Raw genomic sequence first — 20,717 nt, forward strand, 5'->3', positions numbered from 1 at the left:
TTCAGCACCACTGCCTTTCTGTTTCTGATCTCACTGCTTGGAAATACAGTAACCTTTTGTTGATAGTCAGTTTTTATTTGGACTGTGACACACAGGATTTGATAAAGACAGAGGAAGCAGATCTTCAGCTGATGGAAACTGGTCCAAATCCAATGAAATCAATGGAAGTACAATAACGTTAAACCAGCAAAGAATCTGGCTTGTAACACTAAGCATGCTAATGCTGGGATTCTTGCTGGCTCACAATAACTGAGCTGCTTCCTTAATGTCACAGTGTTTTCTTGCTTCGTTTTTCTCTAGGCTTTATAGTCCACAGCGACTGTAATCAGCTTTCCTTCCAAGCAGAGTTTGATCATTTGAAATTAAGGTGTTATTTACAACCTCATCTTACAGACAGGCACTACTTTGCTGGAAGTGTTAGTTCTGTAGGATGTTAAAGTCATTAAAGCCCTCACTGCACTTCCTCTTAGGGCATTATTAGTTCCTAATATTATACTGTGCTGTCAGTCAGTCCCTTGTGAAGTAAATCATGCCCTAAGAGTAAACATGGCACTTTAAATTTGAATGTCAAAGGGATAAATTGTTCTGATAAGTTCCGCCTTTTTTATCACACTTTTTTATACATGTTTCTCATGAGGATACATATTTTTTTTTTTTAATAGTTAAATAGAGAACTTCCAATAGTACCCGTCTCTGGTTTATATAGCTACATTATGTCTAAGTACTATAATTTGGCTAGCTATAATTCATTTAATGTGATGTTCTGAAGAAAGATTTCTGTTGTATTTTTTAAAGTAAAACTAGCAAAATTGGAAACATTTATGTGTTTGCTTATTTCCTGAAATGCTAACTAAAACCAAAATATATATATATAAAAAATCTGATTTATATTTTGTATCAAAGTGGTATCAGGTCAAGAATTTTAGGACCAACATTTAACATGTCCATAAATTAACTTTGATGTTGATCTTAAAGGTTTCAAGTAAACTTAATAGAAAGAGAAAAACAACCTAAAACTTTAGCTTCTCTGAACCTGTGCTTATACTGCTGCCAGTGGAGACAGAGGCAGTCTGCAGGACTTCAACCATTTTCTGTAGAGCCCATCAAAAACTGAGCCCTACATTAAGAGATAGTATAAATTTTAAAAATACTGCTTCCAGTGGGCAAGAACCTACTCTTACTGTATTCACAGAGGTCAGATTCCACTTTCACCTAAATGGGTTCAACTGCCTTTAACCCAATTTGCAATAAAAATTATACTCTTATGATTTCTGATGCTTAATGCTGCAGCTACAGTGACATTGGCAGTGCTAGAGCAGTAACAATCACATTCCATTAAAATAAGGTATTCTGGGCACTGGCTTTGTTTTTTTAGGAGCCACAGATACTGTTAATTTCATATGATTCCCAATTAAGTATGGCAGCTGCATTTCAGATGGCAATATCTGCCAAACAGATAAAATCAGTAAAGGAACACCACATTCTAGTTTCTAAAATAGGATATGATCACTTGAACCATAAAGTCAAGCAGTACCAGTTTTATAAGCTATTTTCCAAGGCCCCACCTTTAGAAAGAAACTTTTATGTAGCTCCATGTCAGACTGGTGTAGATTTTCCACCTTGGGGAAGTTCTCCCCTTCCCCACACACCATCAGCTCACAGTTGTTCAGGTCCCAGCAAAAGACACCTCTGGCAATAACTGCCCTGGGTATGAGCTCAATCTCTAACAGTGCTACCAGAGTCATAGCTAGATGGCAACCACAGAATGTGGGCTAAAGGCATGTTCAAATCATGCAGCTTAAAGATTCACTGCACATTAAGTGAACTGCAGGTACTCTCCAGGCACGGGCCTTTGACTGCATGCTTCTAACAAGGTGCTGAGGATTGCAATGCACAACTGCATGTGCCTTTGGAGTGTGCATGCAGGCAGATGCCAAGGCACTGTTCAAACCTCATCATGCAATCAACTACTAAGTAGGGTAACCATTTCAAATGACCATTTCAGCCATTGCACTGCACAAATAATAATGGAAGAAAAACAAATAAAATATATTGTACTTAATGTAGAAAGACTCTCACAACAGAGGTAAAGTTCCCTTTCCCTCCACTGTTAACTTCTGCAGCTTTTAAATAAGCAATCCTAATCATTCCGACAGTCTGATTGGGAATTTCCAATTAAAAATAGTATTAGAAATTTTTGTAAATTGAACCAATTACAAAAATAAACTCTCCAACAAAGAATACTAAACAGAACAGGATGTTAATCAGGTCATTGGTAATAGCCTACTTGTACCTTGCTTGGGATAGAAAACTTGGTCTGCTCAGCCTTGCCAGGAGTGTGAATAGCAGTAAGAGGAGGAGGCCAGGAATGGGTCATCTCCTAAGGAAGAAAAAACACGCTTTTGAAAACAAATTTGTATACGTAAAGAAAGAAGAGAGAAAACGATGATCACATATTGTCTCCTGAGACTGGAGATGTAATTGCTTAAGGAAGCATCACCACTCATCCTTACGTAGCAGAGGAACACCTTAACTACCCAACAGGCAGCACTTCCCGGGAATGAGGGTGAGGACAGGTTTTATTCTTGAAAATTTTGACCATCTGTGCATTCATCAGGTGGCAGCTGACTCCACTCCACGGTCAGCCTGTTAAGCTGTATGAATGAAGCCATCACAGGTACAGAACAAGGTTTTACCTGCAAAGCTCAAGTAGGAAGGGGGTCCCTCCTGTATCATATTGGATGCAACCCTATGGAGGATTGCATGGTGGTAAAATACAACCCTATTCAAGATTGCATAGTGACAAAATAAACCAGAGGCAGGTCCAGAAAAAGCTGGAGTGGCCTTACAGCATGAGTGCCTGGTGTAGAAGGGAATGGGAAAAGTGTCCCATGCACCAAAGCACCTTCTCGTAGCACTGGCCATAGGCACTTACTGTGGTATCACAGCATCAGAAAACTACCGATTCCATTTTAAAATGAGGGACTGAGAGATTAGGTGATTTGCACAGGGTTACACAGAAAGCCTGTATTTAACTAGGAATTCCAAGTCTCTGGTGAAGACCTGCCTATCAGACCATCTAAGCAAGTTGCCCATTTTCTGTATCACTGTATTAATTCATCACTTGTACACACATGTTCCAGCTATCTAGAAAGAAATCACCTGGGTGCCCGTGGCTATGCAACAGAAGCAGAAGTGGCAGCGCACACCCTGCTTTTTCATACCGAGGCCTACAACCACTGCCCCACCGAGCTCGGTGGGAGCCAACTGGGGCTTATGTTCAGAGCAGGGGGAAAAATATCAGTAAAATAGTGAAATCACAGAAGCGTTGTTTTAGGCAGAGCTTGTAAATGCCCTTCTAATGAGTGTGTTTTATGCTAGATGCTGCTCCATTCTCTTTTATCTTTGTTTTTAAAATATTGAGCAAGGCATTAATACCTGTCTCGACAATCCATTATATCTTTGTTTTGGTTTTTCTTCTTTGCCTACAAAGCTCAGAAAGGATTCTTTCTTGAGACAAAGGAGACAAAGAGCAAAAGAGGGTCTGATCTAGGAAATACTGCGTGCATACTCCTGACTGTAGCAACCTAAACTTCCCAGCTGCTATTTTGCACTGGTTGAGTCCAGGGCCAGTCACAACAAAGCTTATGAACACACAAGTTTCCATAGGTAACACAGCCACCACTGCAAATGCCCCACCAAAAAACGCCCAACATAATACAATTAATTAAAGAAAATATAACTGTTGTCAAAAGGCAATGTGGTCGGTGCATTTGGGCTAAAGACATCGCCTGGCTGCCTACAGCTGGATGCTAATGTATAATTCACTGAAGATACAGCCATCAGGTTTCAGGTCTCCAGTTGTCTCTCACAAATCATGTGTCATACAGTAGGTTAGGAGAGAGAAAGGCAAATTATGCACCATCGTCCTCAGTCAACGGGACAGGCAGACATGTAAACTTCTCCCAGATTCCTGTTAGGCACTGGTATTTGATTGAAGCCCATCAAATTTCCATCCTTAGCAATGCTGCCATTGCAGCAAGGTCTGGCTGAGCCCTGCAAGAAACAGAGCCCAGGAACAACCACTACGCAGAGAAGCCCTCAGCAGGTCCTGGTGGAGGCAGGGCGACAGGGGTGGTCCAGCAGTTCAGCCCCACTGGGCTCTGCCACTCTGCTTCTGCCAGCGCAGCACAACATGGACATGTATGCAGCTCACCTAAAGGGCCACAGAGCCGCAGCCAGTGGAGCCTGGGGCCAAGCTTTGCCAGTTCCTAGTGCAGATGACCCAGGGACAGGGGAGGGTGCAGTTCTCTCTGCACTCCTGAAAGAGCTTTCAGGTTTCTGCCTGCGGAGTTCAGGGCCTGTTTTCACTGCACAAAGCCCAAACAGTGGTAATAAGGAGGAAAGAGGCAGCTCATGAACGGCTCATCCCTCCCGGTGGGTGAGGCTGCGGCAGCTCAGTGCAATGACAAGAAGTACACTATTATATTGCATTGATTGATTGACCTCTGCACAGGGGAAGGCAGAAAAAGATTTAAGCATCCAGTGAACTTTTCTGTGACATAATATAATCCAAATCCTGCGCCATAGAGGTTGCTTTGTGGCAAATCTCTTCACAGCAAAACAATGAAACAGAAACTGTATCACATAATTAAAAGAAGGACAGGCAGCCTAATTGAAGGCAGAAATGAAGCATATTCTAGAACTGCATTTATCAGCTTGACTTCAGTTTCCCTCTGCCCATGCATAAAAGGCTTGACAGAGAGCATTGGATTCATGGGAAGGTGATGCCAGCAAATATTTCAGAATATTCACTGTCAAAACGCATCTAGTGTCCACCGCGTACCAACTCGGCAGGCTGAAGTGTAAGCAGATCTTACCATCTCCCTGTTAGGGGACACCTGAACATGAAACAGTGACAAAGGGAAAAATTACTCTGCTATTATTTGAGGAAATTCCATTACAAGGTAAGAAATCCTGACTCCACTGAGGTCAGAGGCAAAAGCCAACTTCAGAGAGGTTAGGACTATCCAATCTACGTGTTTACAGAGCGACTTTGGAAACATCAAAGTCTATTACAGAGGTACAAACTATCTACATTAAAAGTATTTGACTTCAATTATCACTGTAATAAAAATTATTGGATTGAAAATTCCAGATAGGATCACACATGCAGAACAACACATGTCTTTAAAGCTCAGTGTATAAACAAACACTGTGTGGAAGTGGTGAGGACATACATAGCTAATTAGAGAAACATACCTACATCTACCTACAGATAGATGCCACAGCACTGTTGACCAAAGAACCTTGAATGATCGTATTGAAAGTTTTGAATTTACTCATCTGAAGAATGTAACTTCAAAATGTATGGGCAGCAACCCTGCACCAACCACCACTCAGCTGCGTATTATACTCACACGGAGCACTACTGAGCTACAGAACTACATGCAAAACCGGCACTGCGCTGTTTTCAGCGACGGGTCAAAACCCCAACCCCACATCCTGCATAGATGTGACTGTCCGCTTAACTCTCTCCCACTCTGTTCCTTAAGCACATGCTCATTACTTTGGAGAATCAGAAGAAAGGATGTCATTTGTTTAATCATCCACATGACTTCACCATTCTTTGCTATGCCCCAATTTCTTTTGGAGGTCTCTCATCTTTTAGTACTCGCTAAGCTCTATTTTGTTTAACCTGTGAGATCTGATATATCTACCTTCTAATATGTTATGACTATAAAGAACCACACAGGCAGTGTGTGTTGTGTATGTATCCATTAAGCTGTATATATAAACATCCTGGTTTGTAAATACCTGGGAAAGCAGGCAGGGAATTGCGTATATTTTTTTTTTCCAGGAAAAGTTAAAAAACTTTAATCAATCCAAATTTGGAAGTATTTAGAAATTCCTGGAAGTAACAATAATAAAACCGAGCATATGAAATGCTTTAAAGAGGAATTTAATGGAAACAAAGTAATCCCACAAAATTGAGTTAGGATTTATTTTCACATGGTTTGGACTTAAAATAATTCCAAAATCATGTTAACTGTTGGAGTGGGTAGATGACTGCTATGGAAGCATGCATTTTTTTTATAGACCTGGAGATTAAATGAGAAAGTAAACCTGCACAGTTTGTTGGCTTAAAAGTCACTGTGGTCCTCTGATGTAGTAACATCAAGCATCCTCCTTTCTGAAAATTATTTAAACATTGTTTTAATAGACTCCATGTGCTTTATTTATTAAAGCTAAGCACGCTCGTCTCTTCGACTAAGTTTGCTTCTTTCAGCTATAAAAGCCCTTAGGTAAGTAGCTAAGAAGGACACATGCAGACACGATCTAATGAATCACCAAAACTACAAATACTCCAAGCAAACTTTTTAAGGGCTGTGGAGGTATAAGGCCAAATCACAATTTAAATGGGAGGAAAGAACCAGGGATATGGGGCAGATGGTAAATAACTTTACAAAACCAGTTCCTAAAATTAATAGCTGCCTTCAAGATTTATTTCCTTTCTCTGTATTTCATTTTTCCATCATTTCCTTCTTGTTGAAAAGAAAGTTTGCAGTGTTTTTAAATATGGATAAAAGAACTGAGCCAGGCTCTAAGAGGTCATTATGGAAAAAAGCAGCTAGACTGTGTACTCTGGGTTCCTACTGAGGCAGCTTCCCTTCCTACAGTGCACTCTAAACTGCTTAGCCTGATCTAATTTGAAGCCTCCCAAGATATAGGGCTCATGCTACTTCCCTTGGGAGAATTGAGGGGAGACATGAGAACAGTCTTCAATTACAGAAAGAGCTGTTGCTAAAGGAGAGAATAATCTGTTTTCCAGTTTTATGGTGGATATGAACTTAAATTGCAGCCAGAAAGATTCCAGTTAGACATAAGAAAATGCTCTCTAATGGTAAAGACCATGCAGCACTGAAACAGATTGTTCAGAGAACTACACAGACTCCATCTTTGGAGAAACACACTTCAGAAGAGATTAGCACGCATCAGTCAGGAATGGCTTAGGCGGGATTGATTCCTGCATTGGGACAGGGATGTGGAGTACACGATGAGATTTCTAAAACCCTTCCCAGCCCTTTTTCTTGTTCTGTAGTTTGATAGATCTCTGTTGGCTGAACTCTACCCTTACTGCCTCTCTTGTGGACAGCAGATCCTCAAAAAAGCAGCAGAAAAAAGCAACAATCCTGGTGTTTTTCTTCTGTGGCATTAGGGTCCACAAAGGCAGTTTCAGGACTGACACTTTGCCCACATCATTAGAAGGCAGCCAGAGGAGCAAGAGGAGGAGCAGCCCTGCATGAATTCCTAGCAATAAATGCAATCTGAGGCCACTGCTGGTAAAGAGACCTTATCTGTGGTATTGTCTGTCAACTGCCCTTCTCAGTCTTTTTAACTCTTAGCTAAATCTGTTGCTTTAAACTTTCTCCAGTTTTTGGTTACACAGTATGTTAAACTTGCATTCAGAAAAAAATTAATATATGATGAATAGATGTTCTAAGGTTATTATAAGCTTCATGTTACAGCTGGTGCTAAGCAACCTACTGCCTTGATGGAATAAAGATAACTAAGTGATTTACCATTTATTAAATACTCTATTAATGATTTATTAATGTTTTATTAACTATTTATCAATGCAACCTTAATAAAAAGCATGTCTTGTTTCACAGTATCTTTCTGGTTTCTGCATTCATACAAACCTGATCAAACTCTCTCTGCTATGAAGCCAGTAATGCATGAGGGGCAGCCTCTTTTCATGTGTGTGATGCATACTGAATTAAAAACACATCTCAGCCCGTTTCATCACTGGGGAAAAGGCTAAGGAAAGAATGAATATATACATATATATATCATTTTATACATGTACAAGCAAATGACACTAAAGCCTAAAGGAACACAAAGGCAATAAAGTTATGGGTTGTTTTTCATTCATATTCCTTATGAAGGAACAGAAAATTTGCCTGAGCAGTTGGGAGTATCCTGACCAGTAATCTGGCCTGCTTTATACTGAGCCAAAGGCTTCCTAAGGAAGGGGTTTTGATACATTGTCAGTATTGACAGGGACACTATAGATGTATAGATACATTCATGGATATGCATTTGCCATGTTTCAGTGCTCAAAAAAATTCTCAACACCAAAGGGATACCACACCGTTTTTTTCCTGTAAGGGACAGGAGGGGAATACTTCAGTGATGGCCTCAAAGAGAAAGGCAGTTTTCCTGGTATGAATGTTAAAGCAGCAACCTTTTTACTCATGCAAATGTTTTAGCAAATGTATTGCCAGTGGCTAGTGCCCAGTACATATTTTTGGAGGAACAATGCAGCAGCATTTGCAATGATGGCTTTGTCATACTAGAATTTATCTTGCTACTGTACCAAAAACTACTAGAAAGCCATTTGGAAATACAGTGCATGCACACATGAGTTTCTTATTGAAAAGCTAGAGTTTGTTCTACAGAAAGCAACCATTTCCCTGACCATAATCTAAAACCACAGTGTTCACCTTGTGGGTTTTATCAATGACAACAAATAAGTTCCCTTTGCCCAAGTGGGGAATGGGAAGCATTTCGTATCCTCCCATGGCAAATTAATATTCTTTTCCATACTAACAAGAAGGTGAAAGACAGAGAAGAAAAAAAATGTGTATTCAGTGAAAATGAATGCAGAAATTGGTTTAGACGCCAATAGCAGTTGACTACAAACTTTACAAGATACATTTTCCTTTCCTCCTTTGTTAATATTTGGAAAGCCACAAAGAAAGTGATAGCAATATGGACATTTTATTTTTCAGCTGAGTTTCTCAATACTGACTCTCATAAACCTCACACTTTTCCATACATTTTCCTCACTGTAGCTTTTACAGCTAATAACACTCACATTCTTTGCTTAGAGCATTTAGAAGACAATAAAAAAATAGCAAATCATGATTGATGTACTTATTGCTCTAACCAATCTTGTGCATGTGATGAAAAGCAATGCCCCATTACAGTGAGAAGGTATCTCAGCTCAAGAGGCTGTTTTAGGGGGAAAAGTAATGATGTTATACCACATGAACCCACCACCAGGTTCCAATTTAACAAGTCCAACACAATCCTAAAAGTAACCACAGCCTATATAATAGTGCGTCAACACTGTCAAATGATTTAGCGCCATGCTGGGTCCTGGGCGCCAAATGGTCCATGCTGTGCATATAATTGTTCATTCCCAAGGCTCCTCTGTGAAACAGGTTGGTTACTTCTCCCCAAAGTCAATCAGGATAATTTTCTTCAAGGTCCACCTCAGGAAGATTATGTGGTCAAAAACCATCCTGAGTGTGAAGGCCAGTCCTTCAATTCAATCCCAAGTATGTTTTGTGGCCTCGAGCAGCTCCTCAAACATTCTTGGTATTTTCAGGAACATGCGGCACAACTCCCTAAGTGTCCTACTATAGAAACATCATTATGGCGAACTGCTACAAAACAAGAGCTGTATCCTTACTCTTGCCAGGTTTAGGCTATCTGTATGAGTAAAGTGCAGGAAGGAAATGGGGTGTGTGTGGGGGTGTGTGTGTCTCACAACATAATCGGTAAGGTAGAATCGCACAGTGTAAAAAATGAAACAGGACCTTACACAAAGCACATGGGAGAGCTCTCTTGACAAGTCTTATGCAACGAGACAAAATTAAGAGTTCTGTGGAAAAAGGAGGCCTAAGAAATGAACTCAAAGGTAGATGCATCCTGCATGTATGATTGCTTCCCTGGCCCACACTGTCTGTCTTAGACCACTCTCTAAGCTTTCTAGTGAAAGTCCAGGAGATAAACAGGACCCAGGGTTGTCTCCGTGACATTCCATGAGCCTTCAGAGTCCAAAGACAGGTATGTACTGACCAGGAATAGTGACACTGAGGTAACTCCACTTCCCATCCAAGAGAGGCAAGAGGCATCTTGTCTACTTGCAGAGTATCTGGGGTTTGTTAAAGATAGGCCATAATGGCTGCAGGCAAGGAGAGGATGAATAAAGCTTTGAACTTTTGCCAAGCACATGTGAGATACTGGGTCATGTGAGGTATGCATACCTCTATATAGCTGTTCTTCTGCACTGACCTACTGATGGGTCAGGAACATGGAACTGCCAGAATGGGTCAGACGTGAGGTCCCACTCACCTGGGATGCTGGCAGGCAGTGGTGGGTGCTGTGTCTTTCACAGAGCACACACTTCAAGAACACCAGAGCACCCATGAGGGTAAAAATCCCGATCCTCCATGCTTACTAATTCTCAGCCATGCTGAGATCCTATCTAATACTGCATCCCAAACTGGATATTCAAGTAACACCAGCTAACACCAGTTTCAGAGTCCTAAAAGTTAAGGATAAATATCCAGGTGCTCGCAGTCACATGTATTAAACCCACTTCCAGAAAGCTAGGCATTCTTCATCTGTCACTCTTGGTATCTAAACTAATGACTTCGTTGTCCGATACACAGCACCAGAGTCTTGCTATAGACAGTATGGCCAATGCAATACCTCCCATTCTTGGCAGCTTCTCATCCCCACTGAGATGCACAACCATATCCCATTGATTTTATTTATTCAGAATGATACTTGTTGGTAACCATCTCCAGCGATGGCACATCTAATTTTCATGAGGGCCCCAAGAGATTGGAAGTATGCATTGAACTGTTAAATACAACATAACATCCTGGCAGTACCACAGTATAATATAAACAAAGGCACAATAAGTAATAAAAAGCTAATTCTTTCAAAAGTTACTAATACCAACATATAATTTCATCTCTGCAATTTAAAAAACATTGGCAACATTTCCCCAAGTAAATAAGCAACTGTGTTTTGAAACTATTCACTGCTGGCACTTGTTTAAGGGAATCTGGTAATTTGTTCCATCCATCCTGAGCTTCACAAGCAAAAAAGCATGTCTTGAATCGCCTGTTTTCTTCTCTGAAATTTAGGGTTCGCAACAAGAGGAGAGCAGAACTATAATTTAGAGTTACAAAACAAGACTGCACCTACCCTGAGGCACTCCACTGTGCACATTTATACAATACATTACACCATCTCCTTTACATTGCCAGATGTAATCAATTCCTGTTTGTTGGTTGGTTTTTTTTTTTCATACAAAATACAACAGTGAATTATGTAGTCACATGACAAGACCTTATCCATGTAATTTATTACAAAATGCATTTAATTTCTGGAGCCACTTATACCAATGTAGTGAAAAAATAAAATATCCAAATTCAGTATCAGGCAAAATTAAATGACTGAACTACAAAACTTCTCTTTCTGTAGGCTTAGCATAGAAACTGTTTAAGTTTTACATTGTGCACTAAGTTTTAGACCCATGTAACCAGTTTACAACCCACATCCTGACAATATGATGAAACAGAATCTAAAAATCATCAGGAATTTGGAGGCATCAACTTGTGCTAGAAGACTCCAGCTTTAGTCTTAAAACAGGAGCATCAATTATCTGAAATAGCATATGGGGGAAATTAAAAAAGCAGGTTAAGCAACTTATTTGAGTTTAAAGCTGAATTCCTTTGCGTAAGCCATGATTTGCTTTCATTAAAATTGGACTCCAAGTTGTTAGTCATCAAATACAAAGAAATGAAGCTACCACACACTGCTGTACAATACACATTGAAATCTTTCACAAAAGCTGTTTTTTTGGCCTTCAAAACCAAGATTCTGCCAGATCTCTTTTATTCTGCTTACCACACAAGCAGTATTGCAGCATGGGTTTTCCTGAGTGGGTGTGCCAGAGCAGCATTTCTTTTTAATGTTGTGTTTCCCTCTTACATGGTCTCATCAACACCTCAGCTGTAATGCCATTAAAACAGTGGTCTGAGGCTGAAGTGAAGACACCGTGAATACCTAGAAAAGCTCAAACCTGCCCTTACAGAAGCTGTCCCTTTTCACCAGTTCTTTCTCTTCATCTATGTGCTTTCCCTACCATGTGTTCCAGTTGAAAACTTGCTTCTCCCTCACTGTGTGAGGAATGCAGTCTCCCCTACAGAGTATGATTATCTTCCCAGTGCCTGCATCAGAGACTATGAATGCTTTGAGGGCAAAGACTGTCTCATTTTTTGTCTTATGCAATGCCTCGGGCAGTGGTGGAACTTCTGAATATTGGCTGGAAATCAGGAACAGTGAATGTTGGCTGAAAAATTGTGGGCGGACAACATAACCAGGTTGATCAGCATTCAGCGAGCCCTGGATGGACAGCAAACTTCAAATTGAAGCCTGATCATTGGATCCTCTAATTTGGCACCCTGTTTTTTTGTAAGGTTAAAAGCTTAGCATGTTTGCCAAAAAATATACTATGGGTTCTGGCCTGTAACAGAGAGGTAGAGTCTTTGCCACCTCTCACACTCAACCCTTTAATTCTCTTCTCTTACAGAAAGACCTAAGCAGCCACCTGAAACCCTATCATGTGACCTGGAATTTATTATAGTAATTTTAGCCTTTGGAAAAGAACAAACATTTCAGTCTGGATTTCCTTTTCCTCACTTGTGCCTTGAAGCAGGTCTGTTCCTGCATCTGTGTGTCCTGTAAATCATGCCAACACTCCCCTTTGATCCACTCCTGCTAAGTTAACAGGTGTAGAAATAAATGTATGTATGTGTAGAAGATGTTTTGATACAACATACACTTTTTTGGCATGTCAGCCTTACCCAAATAAGCCAGCTTAAAGAGTAAAGAAAACTGAAGCCAAAACATGCTGAGGTCTTTTTTGATCTCCGTTAAGGTATGGAGGCTTCAGAATATTTCTGGTAGACAGATTCCCACTGTCACACGCATGTATTTGATTCCTCATTTCCCAGCTTGTTTTTTCTTACAAAGGTAATCTGTCTGAGGTTGGAAACATTACATACTCAGAACTGCCACTAAGACGTATGACAGCTGAGGTTGCTTGGTCCCACACAGAGTGGTCCTAAGGTCTGAAATCAGCAAGTTCAGACTATACAGCAGATTAATATATTCTCCTCCTATGCCTGCGTTTTTTAAACCCTTCTGACATCAAACTACATTGAAATAAACTAACTCCTAAAAACAGGGCTGAAAAATGGCAAAGTCCATAACCTTCCTGTCTCCAAACACTACACTACTGTTTTTTTTCCCACAGGAAAACTACTGGATAGGACTCAAAAGCCACAGCTCTACAATGCAGTAAATTTGGTGCCCCAGCATTTAAAAATTATATATCTACATTACTAGACGATGACATGCATTGTCTTTGTTGCTTCTAGATGGCCAAAAAGGAATAGCAAACTGTTCATTAGTAATAGTTTATCAGGGGTCGTATGAGCAACCTGGAAAAAACTTGGAGCAAGCCCAGGAAAAGACCACCCAGTAGACCCATGGTTGCTAGTTAGCTCTAAGCAGCCAGTGCTATTTGCAACTCCAGCTGGTGTCAAACACTGACAATTGCCAGTTATCATACAAGGACAAACTGGAATAAACCTGCCAAAGCATACTTTTTTTTTTTTTTTTTTTTTTTAGCACAGAGTGCAATGTATTGTCATGTTCAAGCAATTACCAAAAGGAGTTGTTGATCTGGAGAGATACAAAGCCTAGATGCAGTAACAGGGCATTTATTTTGAAGGGTAACTTGTGTTGTGAGACACTAAAAAATGACAATGCTGCTGCAAAGGAGACAGAATGATACATTTAGTCAAATTCTTAGTCTAAGCCTTTTCAAAGAACACAAGCAGTTAGTGTAACATTCCTTAGGGTTCCTGTATCTTTTCAAACATGATAGCTTTCTTGTAGTTTACACTTACCATATTAAGAAAAATGGTAATGAGGAGATCATGACAACTTCTTTTAAAAGCAACAATGACTCAATTGCCAAGGAAAAAAAAAATAGTGTTAACTATTTTCATGAAAAGAAGCCTCCAGTGAACACCTCACTGTTGAAGCTGTGTTCTTTGTTTTTGTCTGAACTCCGAAATGACAAGGGGCTGCTCTTAAAAAATCTGAGCATCAGTTTTCATTTGATTGGTACAAAGCACCTTTTTCAGATAAACTAGCAACTCAGACATCTTACTGAAAAGACTGGGGGCTCAAGAGGTCAGAAATGATAAAATGCTGGAATAAGTGGGAAGGGATTAATTGGCTTGATTAAAAAAAAAAAAAAATTACTGGGAAGGTTCTCCTAAAAACCAAAGACCAAGGGTTTTTTTCTGAGGCTCAGAAGAATATTTTTAAAGGTTAGTGTACTTTGGGGTACACAAACAACATATTCTTTAAAAGCATATACTCATGGCAAAGAAATTAATGGACTACAAAGCCCAAAGGGGCCTTTGACACTCAGAGCTTGTGCAATAAATTCCATCAGAGGATCTCAAAGCATTCCTCACAAGAGATCAGTACCCACCATTTTCCAGCTTGGCTCCATAGATGAAATTTGGTCCATGCCTTAAATCACCCACTCAGCCAAGAGCAAATACAATGAACACTACCCTGCCCTCTTTTTCTTTTTTCCCATTAGCAACTCATGCAAGACTCCTAAGTTCATGTGTGACCATGTTGCTCCTGTTTCACTCTGCAAAGTACTAGTACATATTATTTCCACCTCCCCCCCCCCCCCCCCCCCCCCCCCCCCCCCCCAGTATATTTGCTTAGATATTGGACAGAAGTTTTGGAATACAGGAAATACCTAAAGAGCTGTAAACTGTGGAGAAGAGGGTTTCTAGTGATACCCACAGCAGAGCGCTCACCTTTGGAGCCCTGGAAGGCAATACAGTAACACTAACAGCAGGCAGAATAAATAGTGCATGCAGAATGTTGAACAAACATAAATCTGAGCACTTAGGTCTGAACTTCAGATTCATGTCTGTAGTCAGTTTTTATCTCTTGCCTCTGAACAACACCTCAATGACTTCAACTAATAAAACCATTTTCCTTTCTAATGCTACAGCCTGACATTTTCTTCAGCTGACTTCTGAAAGGCTGGGTGCCTGTATGACTGCTTTTAAATCAAACAGAAATGTGAGAAATAGGGGGGGGGGGGGGGGGGGGGGGGGAAGAAAAAAGAAAGAAAAAGAAAAAAGATATTTTTTTTAAAAAAAAAAGTAAAGCATTCTGGTCAGCTTTTCTAGCTATCCAAAGAAATTGTTACACAGCTGACATAAATCAACATGGCAGGATCTACAGGCTAATTAAACAAATGTGACAATTTTACTGTGACAATTTGAAAACGCTCAAAAGTGCCTCCCATCCACAGTGTGCATTCTTCTCAAATGTGTATTAAAACCCATGTACTGTATTAAGATATTGAAAGGAACTTACATATTCAATAAAAAAACCCACAATTATAAGCACAATTTGAAATATATGGCTAAAATAGATTGGAAGTTCATGAGGTTTCTCAGAACATTAAATTCAATGACACGCTTTCTTTAAAGAAATGTTAGAAATTCTGTACAGAAATGGATAAGCCACAGTATGTAGTGTAATTTTACATATCTGAATGAGCCTTGCTTTTGCACAATTATAACACGAATAATTCCAGCTGAGGACTGCAATGCATTTTGCTAGCAACTAATTTAACTTCACAGCGCGATGGCAGTGTGGGTGAGGTACTATTCTCCTGTTTCATAGAAGGAGACACTGTGGAGCAAAGTGGCATCTTGGGGTTATAGAGGAAGATTAAAGGTAGGACATTTTATCTGAGTCTATGTATTCAAACATTTATTGAGAGGATGTTCAAAGAGATGGGAAGATGGACCATATCAGTCTTCTACTGGCAGATATGAAGCAGTGTATTCTGAAGACTTTGACAGCTGAAACAATCGCCACAGGTAAGAAGGAAGAAACCTTCAGAAAGAGCTCCACTGACTATGCTGCATGACACTATTAAAGCCTATAGATCAATGGCAAGTAGCAAAGACATAAATTGCTCCCCCCAGAAAGGCAGCTTCCAGTACTATTTTCCCTACAGAATGTGGAGTAACTTGAACTTAGGACAGACGGTGACTGTTGCCTTCCCATGTTAGGCTGCTTTCACAAACCCCATGAGGCTGGCAAGGTTGGTAACATGTAACCATATGACTCCTCCAAAGGGAAAGTCCACCTGCGCATCCAGGGGGTGTTTGAGGAAGAAATACTTCTTGATCCGTAACTCAGGTGGTATCTGCATTCTTGCCTTAAGAAGCAGAGATTAGGAGTGACCTGAGTACATGCAGTACATGAGTAAAATGGCAACAAATATTCCTGATACCGGCTGTAACAGAACATTTCCACCCATTTCCTCTGAGAGAAACAATGAGATCCAAAGTTCTAACTTCAGGTTTACTCCAGGTGTCACCTTTGTCCTGTTTTCTTTACTTTCCTTCTAAGAGCACAAGAGCAGTGAAGCATCAAAGTTTGCGACATGGTGGTTGTAGTTAAAGCAGTGAAACTGAGCATGCCTCAAGTATCTGGCCCCTCGGTCCATTTTTCTTCATTTCTCTAGTTCTTTCCTCACATGCATTTTTTCAACCATCAACCAATTTTTTGGTAGGTTTTCATTGTCATGGCCAGCTGAAGCTTCAGAGGAGAATTTCAAAGAGGAAGGTTCTTGAAACTCTTTCTGAAGATTCATTTAGTTACATCTTCCAGCCCTGCCTTCCCTTGGACACTGCAAGCCTGCCCAGCCTTTTCCTAGCTGTTTCTCTTGACTAACCACATATGGCCAACCTCCCTTCATGGGCCCCACCAGCTTCTTCAGCAGTGCTGACTGATGGGGATGCTTCCTACCAGGACTTAAAACCCACAACGCCTGCCCCTCAGGGCCGAAGGGATGGACCCCTTCCCGTTTGTGAAATAAAGAGCCACAGAAGATGCTACAGACCTTGTAATTTCAAACTAGAATTGTTTCTAAAGCATGCATTTATTTCAGAAAACATAACTCGATTTTAATGTTTTCAATGTCTTCATTCAGTGCCTAAAGCAATTTGTTATGTAGAGTACACATTATTAATCTACTTAAATGAAAGGTAACACTGCTAGCAGTTTAAACACTCAATGCCCATATTTAACCATGTTTCATTTTGACAGGACAAGATGAAATAACAGAAATGATTAATCTGAGACCAGAGGAATATTCTACTACCTATATTTCAAAATAGGACTACATATTTTTTTGTTTAACACTTTGGCAGTAATGTGTCAGTGGAGTATAGGAGCTTCAGACGGCTTTTCTGCTTGACCGCACTGCATACTGTGCCAGTAGTTGTTACTGGTCATTTTGGAATTGGCAGCAGTACTCCAGGACAGGCACACAACAGGCTCTGAAGTACTTAATCATGGTTTTATACAATAAATTCATGCAGCCCACAAGGTCCTTAACGGACACCTGGTACAGCTACAGTCAAACACTGTAACTGTACAAGTGTTTACAATTTTCTGTCAAGTCCAGCACTTGGGGCCTTTTTTCGTTCATCGGAGGATACAAAAGGTCAGAGTTGATCTGACATCCCAGATTCTTTGGGTCCATTTTCTCTCGCACTTTCACTGAAACACAAGTCTTTATTTACAATGATGAAAAGGGTTGGGTAGTCAGGTCCCATGGGTCTGCAAATCTGGAGTAGGAATCTAAGTTCTATGATAATCTCGACTCAACTACAAGACCTCATCAATTCATTTTCCCACATTTATGTCTCTCTCACTTCCAGTTATTTCTGGAACCACGGAACTTCGAGGTCTTTGAAAAAGTAGTATATGAAGTGACCAAAACTTGTAAGTGCTGCAGAGGGTGAACCTGACCTTCTGCAGAAGCTGCAAAACTTAGTATCTTCTCCTCCAAGACAATGACTTTGCTTAAATTACTTTTGTTTGAACTGGTTTTTAAAGAATTATTTTGTATATACTCATGAAGTATCATTATTTTTATCATAAAAGGGTACTGAATCAGAGTGAGGATGCCGAGGTTGTAACATGTTGCAATACATAGTGGATCATTTCTGAGGTGACTATCAATGAGGAAAAGGAACAAAATGTGGTTGTTTTGATGCAAAAGAGATGCTGAAGAGGTTGGAAAAAAGATAAGAATTAACAATTTTTCATTTAGTCATCCATTTCTCATGAGAGTGCTTTCAATCTCTTCAGGAGCAGTAATATATGTCCAAACTCTTGTGATGTCAGCTTACTTTATAGTCATTTTAGTAGCAATGGTAAATCTGGCATTGACAGCAGAATTATATAATACTACTGAAATCAGCAATATTTCAATTTGGCAGTATGAAAATAGATGTTAAAATATTATGGTTAAGAGATAAGAAAATTGAACTGAATACTGAGTTTGAAATAGGCGCACTGCAATCTCTCTCTTTTCCTGAATACCTTTTGTAATCTTTTTTTATTGTTACAGTGTAGACAGGCTGCAATAGACCCACATGATGATCAGATTTTACATTTCAAAGTTCTTTGCTAAGTAATTTCTTTAATACTGCTACAAAAATAAAACCTTTATTTGATAAATGTGCCTGCAGGCTGGAATCAGACCTTGCTTGTCTGTCCTGACAAAGGTCTAATCTTTTGCTGCCTCACATCTTGAAGAGGCATTTATCCCTGTAACAGGCAGGTGCAAAACACCACCTTTCGAATACAGGAAACACTGCACACCCACACGCATTTGTCAGATCAGACAGTCAACCTTTTCTCCCCGTCACCTCCCCAACAGCATGAAGCCTGCTTTGCGCTGATCTTGCAGCACAAAGCAGATTTATAGTACATATCTACATCACAAGTGAACTCCTTCCCTATCTAACCTGCGCCGTGCCAGCAGTGCAACAGCGGCCCACAGAACGCACCGCGTAAGCTAAGTACTTGACCATTGACACATGTCAACTTCTTACTCAGCTAGCCTGAAGTTAGATCTGAGTTTTCTACATTATGTACCTTCAAGTCATAATAGACAGCTTTGGGATAATGCTCCTGAGGTGCCTGTCTCATGGGTGGCACTATGATGTTGTCACTGTAAAGGTGAACGGCCAAAAACTGTTCTGCTGTGTTTAGGTGTAAATCACAATGGCCAAGGCAAGCCTCTGTGTTAAGGGTCTGCTCTAAACTGGGAAGACCTAAAGCTGCATTCTCCAACTCCTAAAGAGCCTTTTGCACTTCAAGCCTACGCCAGACTGTCCTTAAATGACTCCATTTACTGATCTCACCATGCCTGCGTGTATACGCCTGGACAGTGCACAAAATGCTGGGAAAAAGCTACTTTTGACCTTCCTGGAATTGTTGCTGAACGTTTGTGCTGGTACCGAGATGAGAATTGAGCTGATCACCTACTAAACCAGGAATGAACTGTTCTCAAAGAACTACACAGCATTTCCGTTTTTCTGGATCGAGACTACATCTAGAGAGTCATCAGAGTAAAGGAATAGTTGCTTCTTTTATGTATACCTAAAGTAATGCAGGGGTAACTCCTTTTTATTTAATAACAGCAGCAGCAATGTAAGTGGAGCTGCTGCCAATTTATACCAGTGTGGGAGGAAGAAGAATTCAATGAACTCAAATGAGATCAGAGGTCAGTGGAATTACCCCTTGATTTATTTTGATGTGAGAGCAGAAACTGGTTCTGCCTCCATTAAGAAAATGCTGATAAAAAGCTGAAAATGCAATGGCTTGGAAATTGCTAAGAAATTAATTGTTTTTATCCATCCAAATCTTCATGTACATAAGCCAAAGTCCAAAGGAAAAAAAAACCCCAACAAAACAACCAACCCTACAGGGTAACATATTGCCTTTTTCAAAGCAGGCTATTATCCGTTCCTTACACGCTTCCAAAGGCTGCATGCCAGACGAGGGACAAAGGCCGCAGATACACATTTACACGTGGGTTAACTTTTCAATCCATTTTTTCATTTCAATAGAAATAATAAATCACCTTATCCTGGAGAAAGAAGCAGCTTGACACAAAACATACGGTGCTGGGCTATTTTTATAGCACACCTAAGACATATAGGGATTCATTTATTTACTCAGCTATTTAAAAGTGGCTACTCTTACTCATTCTCTGGACAGCTAAATGCCAGGTTGCTAAGTTACTGTTACTTGACATCATCTCCTCCCCAACGTGTTCCCACATTTGACAGGTTCACATGATTTACTAGGCCAGTCAGCTCGTTATTCACTTGTCCAATGACGTCTGGATAATCATTTTAAATTCACATCATGTCCTCCCCAGCAAGCCCCCAGATTCCACATGAAAATATTTAAACTGCCTGTCAGCTACTAAGTGCATTTGTAACCACACTGGACAGTGTACCTGTATTTTTCAAATTACAATTATTATAATTAGGTTTAGCATCGTTCTTCAATGTTGGTTTGTGTTTTAGAAGAGAAAACAATTACTGAGAGGCAAATAATGGGCTATATCTGTTACAGTCTAATTTTGCTCTGTGAACAGCTCACCTCAGCTATGGATGATACATATTAAATCTGTTAGTGCTTTCAGTTGGCATGAGGAAGGTAATACTACACATAATTTGCCCAGTCAAGGGCATTTTCACCTGCTGATCAATTTACATATTCTGCAATGTCATTAGACTTGAGCTAGTCATCAGAAGAATAGAAGACCATACACATTACAGGCTTTGCTCATTTAACACCAGTTATTTTTACACTAATTACAATCTGAATTATATTTAGGATTTGTTTGCTTCCAGATGAGAAAGCTTTTAATTAATAACACAGCTGTCCACATAACATCAGAAGTCCATCTAGTT

At 40.1% G+C, this 20,717-nt stretch overlaps 1 protein-coding gene across 2 annotated transcripts in view; it reads right to left on the reverse strand.

Moving 5' to 3' along the window:
• Positions 1-20,717, reverse strand: part of AFF2 (AF4/FMR2 family member 2) — a 349,256-nt gene that overhangs the window by 139,019 nt on the left and 189,520 nt on the right. For both annotated transcript variants that reach the window (XM_040614279.1, XM_040614278.1), the window contains exon 5: positions 2,294-2,380. In XM_040614279.1, coding sequence (XP_040470213.1) covers positions 2,294-2,380 — 87 coding nt within the window. The remainder of the gene's footprint in view (positions 1-2,293; positions 2,381-20,717) is intronic.

This window comes from Falco naumanni, chromosome 14 (assembly GCF_017639655.2).
Source record: "Falco naumanni isolate bFalNau1 chromosome 14, bFalNau1.pat, whole genome shotgun sequence".
In the NCBI taxonomy this organism is placed as follows: Eukaryota; Metazoa; Chordata; class Aves; order Falconiformes; family Falconidae; genus Falco; species Falco naumanni.